Source organism: Penicillium malachiteum (assembly GCF_028827825.1).
Source record: "Penicillium malachiteum strain IBT 17515 chromosome Unknown utg000002l:1.0-8849297.0:1.0-8852440.0, whole genome shotgun sequence".
Classification (NCBI taxonomy): domain Eukaryota; kingdom Fungi; phylum Ascomycota; class Eurotiomycetes; order Eurotiales; family Aspergillaceae; genus Penicillium; species Penicillium malachiteum.
In genome coordinates this window covers 366,983-378,495 of record NW_026643095.1, presented here as the reverse complement: position 1 = coordinate 378,495, position 11,513 = coordinate 366,983, and the positions used below count along the sequence as shown (strand labels likewise).

At 47.3% G+C, this 11,513-nt stretch overlaps 3 protein-coding genes across 3 annotated transcripts; all 3 read left to right on the top strand.

Moving 5' to 3' along the window:
- Positions 1-1,492: 1,492 nt before the first annotated feature.
- On the top strand, positions 1,493-2,598 carry N7483_003193 (polyamine acetyltransferase; the record flags this gene model as incomplete). The annotated part of the gene is made up of 3 exons (XM_057086630.1): positions 1,493-1,885; positions 2,043-2,495; positions 2,566-2,598. 3 exons carry the CDS (start codon positions 1,493-1,495, stop codon positions 2,596-2,598), a joined length of 879 nt encoding a protein of 292 aa, XP_056946459.1.
- A 584-nt stretch (positions 2,599-3,182) lies between these two features.
- N7483_003192 (putative GTPase NOG1) lies at positions 3,183-5,475 on the top strand (the record flags this gene model as incomplete). Its single annotated transcript, XM_057086629.1, has 5 exons — positions 3,183-3,203; positions 3,285-3,393; positions 3,534-3,635; positions 3,688-5,372; positions 5,434-5,475. The coding sequence occupies 5 exons, from the start codon at positions 3,183-3,185 to the stop codon at positions 5,473-5,475; spliced, it is 1,959 nt and encodes a 652-aa protein (XP_056946458.1).
- Positions 5,476-9,662: 4,187 nt separating this feature from the next.
- Positions 9,663-11,493, top strand: N7483_003191 (sugar porter family MFS transporter; the record flags this gene model as incomplete). The annotated part of the gene is made up of 3 exons (XM_057086628.1): positions 9,663-9,882; positions 9,941-10,056; positions 10,129-11,493. The coding sequence occupies 3 exons, from the start codon at positions 9,663-9,665 to the stop codon at positions 11,491-11,493; spliced, it is 1,701 nt and encodes a 566-aa protein (XP_056946457.1).
- Positions 11,494-11,513: the final 20 nt, after the last annotated feature.

Below are 11,513 nucleotides of genomic sequence, written 5' to 3'. Positions count from 1 at the left end.
AATTGGTGTTCACCATGTGCTGTATCCACAAGTTACTATATCCTAAATGTATGTGTACTCTAAGAAAGCGGGTTCGGATAAAATTAATGTTCAGCCTAGCATCAGGTTATAGTGAATGTTTAAGTTCTAAGTCCACGTCAGATTACTAGTTAGGTAACTACTACTTATACCATGATATATAGAATTATTATAGCACTTTAGTGAATTACTCAAGTGATTGAGTAGTACTAGTAATAAGTTTCATAGGTACCAGCCCTAAAATTATTTACCCACTTCAAGTTTAGCTGCTCTGATGCTTTTGATATATCTTGGACGTGGGGTGTTTGCAAATGAACACCAGACCACCAGTGCCTACTAGGTGGGTTTATTACATATCACTTGAATTAATTCAAGATGATTCAAATGCTAAGGTCAAACCAATACATCTCAGATCAGCTACTATACAAGAGTATTGGGATGAATGACATCACCTATGAATTTCAAATAGAACTGCCGGTAAGCATGGCCATGGTTTTGTGACACAAGATCTTATACTTAGTTCATCAGCGATAAGTAGATATATAGGGTCAAGTCTTAGGCACATTCCGCCCTTGGAGCTAACATTTGAAGTTGAACCAGTGTTTCATACATAGATATGAGTAGTATGATCGCTGTTCTTTGTTCTCCCCATTGTCATGTCTGAGACCCATTACCCACTGATGGAGCCCACCAAGACCCATTTGAGTCCATGCCCCACCAGATTACAGATCGATGATCTGTATATGGGGTATATATTCAATGAGAGTAGAAATGTATTTTTAGTCTGAAAAGAGTTCCTCGAATCATCTTCCAGAAGGAGTTGACTGCTCGAAGGTGTTGAGTACTTATCAAGAACGAGTCGGAGTGGGCATGAAGGCTGAAACTGACTAAAAGCAGAAGTACTCCGCAGGTAACTGGTACTTTGTCACCCACACCCCCGCCACCTTCCTTCTCTTTTACTTCAAAGGGATCTTGATATCATTATATTTGATTTTAAGAGCCTTTTTCTACTGTGATTCCAACCTCTAGTAAAACCAGGTATGTCTATCTGGTACCTTGTTCTACTCCCCCTGCTTCCCCAATTCTTGTCCCCATCCCGCAGTGTGCCCCTCCTTGCGCACAGAGAGTGACGCGGAGTCGCAAAATTCTTGCATACTGGGGACCCCCTTTCATTGCAGCAATTATCATTTTTTTTTCTTGTCTTGGAGCAATTTGAATCTCTAGATGATTATCTAGATATTACTTGCAGATAAACTAATCCACACTGGTCTAGATTTGCATTCCCCCTCCCCCCCATCCGCGCCACCAAACCGGGTTCCCCTGCAACCACAAGTGGAAAAAAAAAGCAAATTTACCTTCCCTCTCAATCGCCCACGCGCCAACACGCGAACACCCCCACAAACATCTCTCATTAAGTCTATTGATATAATTCGATCGCTGTTGAATTTTTTTGACCCCGCCACCCGATTCAATCATGTCTGATCCTAGCGAGCAACCGTCGGAGTCCATGAACGGCCAGGACAATGCTCTGAGGCCCCTGTCCAACGCGGACGATCTCTCACTTGGTAATCCTAGCAACAGCGAGCTGTCCCGGATCATGAGCCGCGCCGGTATCGCCTTGGCCAATGGCTTTCCACTAGATGATGATGATGACGATGTTGAGGAGGAAGTGGATGAAGAATACGTCGCTGTTGACCAGGAGGACGCCAACGAATATCCATACTGGTTCCGTCGCCCCCCGACTCACCACCGAACCAAGCTCGATGAGTTGAATCCCTTTGTTCAGGTCCTCGGTTCATCAGATGTGGACGATTGTGTGGCCGTTGAGGCTGCATTCCCGGAGCAGGAGCGTTGCTCGCGTGAGAAGGTAGGACAGACCCTTGTCGATTTAGTTTGCGGCTCCAGGGTCGCATGGTGGCATGATTCGTCGCGTGCCCGTTCCCCACCCATGTTTAATATTATGCAGTGATATGGCTGGCTGTTCCCTTGGCTAATTGGATCCACCTGTACTTTGTACATTACAGTTTATTTACCGCCTGACTAAATGCCCTGAGTTGAGTCTGGGTCTTTTCACCTTGCCTCTCAAGGATGACAGCAAGCCCAAGCCTCGTCCTACTCTTGTTGGACATCTCATTGCTACCCGTACCTCGGAGCCTTGCGTGACTGACCGATCCATGCGCCTGCCTAAGGAGTGGGAGGGTCAACGATGGACACGCGAGGATGGCGAGGCTGTGGGCCACGAAGAAGTTGGTGGCACTATTGCCATCCACTCCTTGGCGGTTCTCCCTGAGCACCAGGGCAAGCAAGTTGGTAGCACATTGATGAAGTCTTACATTCAAAGAATTCGTGATGCGCAGATTGCTGAGCGTCTTGCTATTATTGCTCACGGTCACCTCATCCCATTCTACGAGTCATTCGGGTTCGAGAACCGTGGTCCTAGCAAATGTCAATTTGGAGGTGGTGGATGGGTTGACTTGGTATGTTGAACAATCGCCCTCCTTCCTCTAGCTCTAGCGGCTATTTTTATCTGTATACTAATTGGCGTAGGTTTTGGAGTTTGGTAATCATGAGATGAACTAAGCTTCAGCTGTCTTTTCATTTTGCATTTATCTCGGCGTAGACTGACTGTCTGTGGCCAATTGTTCCGGTGTCGTGTTTCTTTTCCAGCTCTGATCACCTTGTTTTCTTTTCTTTCTCTTTTCCCCTTTGACAATTTTCTCTCTCATGTTCCCGTTACGCAGTCTCATGTTCGATCATCGGTTTTGGTCCTCCAGGGTTGAAAGAAAATGGAGTTAATGTTTTCTACTTTATTATTACTGGGGTGGGATTGTGATGGGCTTAAAGTCTTTACGGACCTTCAGGATAACCAAGGGGTTATCTTCCCTACGACGGTCACAAGGTTTTGTGTACCATAGTTTCAATGCGATGTATATGAAAAAGATTATCTTCCTCAATCCTTTTAAATCCTTTTAAATCATCTTCTATTAATGTAAATTCTTCTATCTACAAGCATAAAAAGTCTCGGTTATCGTATCCAATCCTGGTCCCCGCATTAGTTCACCGCCCGGCAGAAAAATATCCCGACCAAAATTTTCGGGGAGGAAGATTCAAACAATCTTCCACTCTAGAGTCACTGCAGTAATTCTTGACTCCTGTGGCCCATCATGAAGACGACGTGGAAGGATGTATGTTTCTTGCTTATCGCCTCACTTTCACCTTTTGAAGCCTTCCTCAAATTTCACCTGCTGACTGGTTTTCACCGCTAGATTGCGCCTGTGCCCACCCACCAGGAATTCCTGGATATTGTCCTGAGCCGTACTCAGCGACAATTGCCCACTCAGATTCGTGCTGGTTTCAAAATCAGCCGTATCAGAGGTACTTCTCCCTCCCTTATACCGTTCAAATAAGTCCGACCGAAGACTTGTTATTTTTTTTTGGGTGGCGATCGCAACAAAAAAAATGTTATCGCGGTTATTGATAAAGCAACATCGCTGATCAAATTTTTTTTCTGTTAGGATTCTACACTCGTAAGGTCAAGTACACCCAGGAGACCTTCTGTGAGAAGTTCCAGGCCATTCTCGATGGATTCCCCCGTCTGCAGGACATTCACCCTTTCCGTAAGTGATTCTTCGCTGAAACACCCGACTTAACCATCTAACCCGTCATCAGACAAGGATTTGATGAACACCCTCTATGATGCCGACCACTTCCGCATTGCCCTCGGTCAGGTTTCAACCGCCAAGCATCTGATTGAAACCGTTTCCCGCGATTATGTCCGTCTTATCAAGTATGCGCAATCTCTGTTCCAGTGCAAGCAGCTGAAGCGCGCTGCGCTCGGTCGTATGGCCACCATTTGTCGCCGTCTCAAGGACCCCCTTGTCTACCTGGAGCAGGTCCGTCAGCACTTGGGTCGTCTGCCCTCGATTGACCCCAACACCCGCACTCTCCTGATCTGCGGTTACCCCAACGTCGGAAAGTCCAGCTTCCTGCGCAGCATCACCCGCGCCGACGTCGATGTTCAGCCTTACGCTTTCACCACCAAGTCTCTGTTCGTCGGTCACTTCGACTACAAGTACCTGCGTTTCCAGGCCATTGATACCCCCGGTATTCTCGACCACCCCCTGGAGGAGATGAACACCATTGAAATGCAGTCCATTACCGCAGTTGCTCATTTGCGTTCCGCCATTCTGTACTTCATGGATCTTTCCGAGCAGTGTGGTTACTCCGTTGCCGACCAGATCAAGCTTTACCACAGCATCAAGCCCCTCTTCGCTAACAAGATCGTTTACATTATTGTGAACAAGATTGATGTTCGTCGTCCTGAGGATCTGGACCCCGAGCAGCAGGAACAGCTGCAGGAGATTCTCAAGTCCGGCGATGTTGAGATGCTGCAGGCTTCTTGCACCACCACCGAGGGTGTCACTGCTGTCAAGAACGCCGCCTGTGACAAGCTCCTTGCTGAGCGTGTCTCGCAGAAGCTGAAGTCCAGCTCAACCGCTGCCAACCCCAGCGGTCGCCTGGGCGATGTCCTTGCCCGTATCCACGTTGCCCAGCCCATGGGTGGTGTGCGCGAGTCCTTCATTCCCGAGGCCGTCAAGGACCTCAAGAAATACGACAAGAACGACCCCAACCGCCGGAGACTGGAGCGCGACCTGGAGGAGGAGAACGGTGGTGCTGGTGTTTACAGCTTCGATATGCAGCGCGACTACACATTGGCCAATGCCGACTGGAACCACGACAAGATCCCCGAGGTCTGGAACGGAAAGAACATCTACGACTTTGTGGACCCGGATATCGAGACCAAGCTGGCTGCTCTGGAGGAGGAAGAGGAGAAGCTCGAGGCCGATGGTTACTACGACTCCGACGAGAGCGTCGAGGATGCCGAGGACGCCGATACCCGTATGAAGGCGGATCTGATCCGCGAGAAGCGTGTGCTTATGCGCAACGAGGCCAAGATGCGCAAGTCCCTCAAGAACCGTGCTCAAATTCCCCGCAGCGCCAAGTCGAAGAAGCTCTCCGAGATGGAGCGTGGTCTCGACTCCGCTGGTTACGATGTCGATGCTGCTGGTTCTCGTGCTCGCTCCCAGAGCCGCGGACGTGCTCCTACTCGCTCCGAGCCTGCTGGTGATGATGATGACGCTATGGATCTGGATGATCCTCGCCAGGCCATTGCCCGTGCTAAGAGCCGTGCTCGTAGCCAGGCTGCTACTGATCGTCGTAACGATGGTGTCACTGACGAGACTGCCCGTACTAAGGCTGACCGTCTGTTCAAGCTGGGACAGAAGAAGATGAACCGCATGGCCCGACAGGGTGAGGCCGATCGTCACACCACCGCTTCTCTGCCCAAGCATTTGGTATGTTTTATCTTTTCCCTTTTATTGGCATTGTTTATATATATACTAACCCTGTATACAGTATACCGGAAAGCGTACTATCGGCAAGACCCAGCGTCGTTAAGGGAATCACCTTCCAAGCCTTTACATATACAGGCTCCGAAACGAGACCCTTTCATAATCATCTTCGATTGGTTTCTTTACCGGGTGCACAATGGTGTCGGGCGTTTGTGTTTTTCAAAATCATTTCATTTCTGTTTGATTTTCTCGTTTTTTCTCCCCTTTTTTGTTAGATGATCTGATTCATCCTGTTTATTGGACGGGATTTCCCATCTTCCACTTGCGGATGAACAGCTTTATGATTTCAAGGTTGTGGGGGTTGTTCTCCCAGTCAATAGGACCAAAAGTTCTTGACGCGATGATGTTGCATATACCAAATACAGATGAGGATTCATATCTTGATTCAAGTTTTCGTATAGTCCTTCAAGTTTTAGTAAAGCCCAGACCCTTAAGTACTGGTTTGCAGGTGGTACTTTTAGTAGCATCTCCACCTCAAGTGCTGCCAGTGGACACTGTCCTCAAGCGCTAGTACAAACTATGTACATGGTATTTCAGGTTAGCATATATGACATGGATGCTCCGAGTCCTATGTACATCCATGCACTACTACTACCTACTACTACTATTACAGGTACTAAATACTACCAGCACTAATTTGAACTTAGAAAAAAAGCAGGGAGGAAATATTAAGCTGGACCAGTCTGCCAGTATGAGTATGAATGGTCATGATGAACCCTTTGAATATTTCCCATATTCATGTGAGTTCTTTTCACTGATAGAAGTTCGAGTGCAATCTCATGGGTGGCCAAGGTTCAACCTTGGAAGTTCTAAGAGTTGACCCTGAAATGCACGCTGACACGCCCAAGTGCCTAACAATGCCTTGACAGCCCTGGACCAAGGTGCATGGACCTACCTACTCATGTACTCCAGGGTTACTTTTGGGAAAGCTAGGAAAGACATACTTCCAACCTTTCTTAGAAATCTTGGAGCATTCAGTTAATGCATATCTAAGTTTAATACCCATCTGGGCAAGTATGGCGACCATCGCTGTCACTGGAGGCCTAGGCTGCTCACCGGTGACTGCCAGTGCCAGTCTCTCCACACTCCACAAATATCCTCCACACCCAGGGCCATAAGATCAGGATTCAAATGACGTATCATCTGGACCGTGACATATGGATCGAGAACAAACAAATGTGTCCCCACTATGTTTGTATCTCGGATATTTCAGCGAGGCCATATCATGCTGGGATCAGGGGAGCTGGGGATCTGCATGGTCTATGCGTTTATGGCCTGCATAATTAATTAATTGTTATACATTATTGTACTCCAAGTCTCTAAAGAGGCCGACTCTTCCCGACTCGGGGTGAACGTCACACATCTTGCCCCATATTTCCAAGATTGCCGAACATGTACTTCGTATCCCGGGGCTCGTATGACAATTCCAGCAGTTTTGTGTGACTGGAAGAGATTCTTGTTTGTGAGTGTCACGGTGGATACCAATGGTGTCTAGGACATTGATGTCTACAACTGTACATTCAAGTTCATATAGGCTTCCAACTTGAAGTTCGAACAAGACATGGAGATAGTGGCACTCTTGGGGCTACTCTGGTTTCTGAATTCCTGATCTTAGAGAAGAGATGCTTCCCCCAAATCCAATTCTTCAATGTTTGCTTCAATTTTACTGAGACAAAAGTACTAGATAAAAGATCCGTGGATTTAATGTAACTTTGAGTCTGCAACTAGCAACCAATGCAAACTTGAAATAATGGAGTATTAAATGAGTATTGAGTAGGGAGATAGCGATATTGAATTTCATAAGTTGAAGTTGAGGGCCTGCAGCTGCAGCATAGATGCTACTACATCTTATGATAGTTAATATGTACTATCTTCACCCCATCTGGGAGACTTCCTGCTGCGTCAACCTCAGTAGAAGATTGGAGACTGATCTTCGTAGTTATTGCCATTTCCGGCCAAAGAGTCAAACGCTTAAACGCTTACGAAATAATTCAAAATTTTCTTATATTTTCTAATATTATCAGATTTATTATTTATTTTTTTGTTTTGTCCCATGGAAATTTAGCAAGTTTTCATGATACTCTAGTGCAGGCACCTACATAACAATGCCATAGTCAATATCAATATTCATACTAGGATTTCTATTCCAGGGTCGGATATTCAACTTGTTGTAAAGAGGACTGGACATGGCTTGCATATGCCGGGACCTTGCACGCATGCAAGAAATTTCATGAGACTGTTGAGCATGAGGAGCAACCCAATTGAGCAATAATCCGATAATTCAGCGATTGGTCTGAATCCTGATTGATTCGTCTGCAATTGATTGTGCTATATGATCTAGGAAGGAGGATTCAAGTTTGATCCACTATCACCCCTTTTTTGCCTTTTTGCAATTTTTACTAGATTTTCATACATCTAGATTTTCATTTTTTTTTTCCAATCTATTCTTATTTTCGTCAAAACCATTCCTAATGTAGTCACCGTAGATAACGGAAGGGCTCTTTGAGTGGGTCACGAAAATTTAAACGCCGGATCCGTCTTGATGTTCCACTTTGGTCGATCCCGTACTCGGGATGCCGAGTGCACTTTGTATCTGCTTTCAGACATTCACTAATAAGAGGAAAGAAAACAAATAGTCAAATGTGACTATTTGTTGATATGTAAGCGATACCGAAATACTATATCCATAAACAGTCAGCTTGCCTTGTGATTTTGCTGGATGCAAGCTGCCTTGCACTTAATCCTATACGGCATCAATCCCGAGTCCGTTCGGCGTCGGGATGCAGCAACAGACTCGGTGTGCCGATTGGGCTATAGTGGGGGCCATGAAAAGCTCAACAGATCGGAAACTTGCACGGAAGTCGACCGAAGCTTCAGTATGTACCTATTTCACCGAAGGGTGGGTCTGTCTCGAACTACACCGAAGATCATATCAGTATTTTTGGTGCTTCACTTAGTGTTCAAGAGATAAGGCTATTTTGGTGGCTTCACCGAGATTATTCAAGATGCATATAATCTAGACGAATGCCCAACTGATTTTGTAGACTTTTTCTCCCTTGTACTTGATATTAAGAATGATGGTTTCAGGGTGTTCATAACCTTTGAGCGATCGCCGGTACCTGAGACCTCGGGAGCTGGCTCGGGCGCCACCCTTTGAATCCACGTCGACCCACATCAGACTTCATCTGAATTTTTTTTTCTCTTTCCTAGACATCAGAGTTTTCTTTAGAGCAGTATAGCTAATGGAAAAACTTTCAACTTGAAGTCAATTCAAAATATATTCCAAGTTTAATTAACAACATAATTCAATCATGATATTCAAGTTGGCATGAGATGTAAACAAAGTCCCTTAAGCCCTAATTTGAACTATTGGAGTCTACTATAACCCTAACGGTTTTAGTTCATTTAGTGATGACGCTTCTATGAGGTGTTTATATGAGGTGTTTACGTTTTTTAATAAAATATTTTTTTCAGTACCCAATTTTTTCTCGTCTCTGCCGTCATCAACATCAGCCGATCCTGCCCATGGTGCCTTGGCCTTGGTGGTCTCACGGACTCGATCCGTTCCTCGACCAGGCACCACAATCTCATTCGTTGTTTGAAGACCCAGTTAACTCATCTACGTAGTTTTCTAGAAGGTGGCAAGGCAACTCGGCTATTGGGGTAATGACATACCAACGCTTCCAGATCCTATCCCTAGATCGGGTGCACACTGGAATGTGCACCCCAGAATTGGATGCATGCAGGAAAACACAATGAAATGGTCATAAGACATGAGTTAGAATAGTAATTGATATCCAAACATGAAACAGAGAATGTTCTAGGATCATAATAATAGTAATCAAACAATCAACGATGCATACAGTTCTAACTGCACTCTGTATGTATCCGTAATAGTCTCTCTCTTTCCCCGTTTGCAACCTCACTCACGTGGACAATCCCGCTTGAATTTACTTCCTACTCCACCTTCTCCACCCCAGGAACCCTCCAAATAGTATGGAGTTATGCCCATGGAGACAAATGCGAAATTTCCTCCGCTCTATTCCGGTTCCAAACGTGGGACGAGATCCGGGCCCCCATTTGGCTTTGCCATGGTACCCCAAGGGGAGAGACCCAGTCTCTCTTGATGGATTCTATTTAGTTCATGACTTTTCCTCTTCCCCCCTTTGTTTTCCTTTTTCTTTCTTCATTCCATATCCAGCTTTTACCTTGCCTGGATAGGTTCATCTCACAATGGGTCTTAACAACCTCATCTCCAAGGTCAAGCCCTCTTCTGAGGCGCCAGAGACCTCTCAGTTCTCCTCTCAGGCACCTACCCCATCTCGTGCTGACTCCACTGCTGAGAAGGATACCACTATCATCGATGAAAGCCCTGTCAAGTACTTGACATGGCGTTCCTTCATCCTTGGTCTGTGTGTCTCCATGGGTGGTTTCATCTTTGGTTACTCCACTGGTAAGGTTTCACAACAGCTTTGAATCACGTAGCTCTAGATGGCTAACTCGAAGTTTAGGTCAAATCTCGGGTTTCACTTCTATGACTGACTTCAAGATGCGTTTCGCTGAGTACGACGCCGCCACTGATACCTACGCCTTCAGCAACGTTCGCAACGGTCTCATCGTTGGTCTGGTAGGTTCTGCCACATCCAACAATACAACATGTGATAGATAACAGGGAGCTAACTCTTTTATTCTTCTGTAGCTCTCTATCGGAACTATGATCGGTGCCCTCGTCGCTGCTCCCATGGCTGACCGTATTGGCCGCAAGTACTCCATCTCCTTCTGGGCTGTTATCAACATGGTTGGTATCATTGTGCAGATTGCCGCCACCGATAAGTGGGCACAGGTTGCTATGGGTCGTTGGGTCATGGGTCTGGGTGTCGGTGCTCTTTCTAGCGTCGTCCCCATGTACCAGTCCGAGTCCGCTCCTCGCCAGGTCCGTGGTGCTATGGTCAGCGCCTTCCAGTTGTTCGTCGCCTTCGGTATCTTCATCTCCTACATCGTCAACTTCGGTACCTCCAAGATGACCCACTCCACTGGCTCGTGGCGCATCACCATGGGTATCGGTTTCGCCTGGCCCCTGATCCTGGGTGTTGGTACCCTTTTCCTGCCCGAGTCCCCCCGTTTCTCTTACCGCCAAGGTCGTGTCGAGGAGGCCCGTGAGGTCATGGCTAAGCTTTACGGTGTTCCCGAGAACCACCGTGTTGTTGCTCAGGAGATGGCCGATATGAAGCAGAAGCTTGATGAGGAGAACGCCGTTGGTGTTGCTCCCTGGCACGAGATCCTCACCGGTCCCCGCATGTTCTACCGTACCATGCTTGGTATTGCTCTGCAGTCCCTGCAGCAGCTGACTGGTGCCAACTTCATCTTCTACTACGGTACTTCCATCTTCAACGGTATCGGTATCAGCAACTCCTTCGTTACCTCCATCATCCTGGGTGCTGTCAACTTCGGTATGACCCTGCCCGGTCTGTACATCGTTGAGCACTACGGTCGTCGCAACTGTCTGATGGCTGGTGGTGCCTGGATGTTCGTCTGCTTCTTGATCTGGGCCTCTGTTGGTCACGAGATCCTCAACGCTGACCCCACCAACCACTCCGCTGGTGTTGTCATGATCGTCTTCACCTGCTTCTTCATTGTCGGTTTCGCCACCACCTGGGGTCCCATCGTTTGGGCCATCTGTGGTGAGATGTACCCCTTCCGCTACCGTGCTACCTGCATGGGTGTCGCCACCGCCGCCAACTGGACCTGGAACTTCCTCATCTCCTTCTTCACTCCCTTCATCTCCAGCGCCATTGACTACCGTTACGGTTACGTCTTTGCTGCCTGCTGTTTCGCCGCCGTCCTGGTTGTCTTCTTCTTCGTCAACGAGACCCAGGGTCGCACTCTTGAGGAGGTTGACACCATGTACGTCCTGCAGGTCAAGCCCTGGAAGTCCGCCAGCTGGGTTGCCCCTGAGGGTATCATCGCCGATATCCACGCTCCTCACGAGCCCAAGCCCGCTGAGAGCGGTGTTGGCGAGCACCAGCACCACGACGGTGTTGAGATTGCCGAGGAGCAGCAGTAAGCTCTCGGTCCAGAATGGAA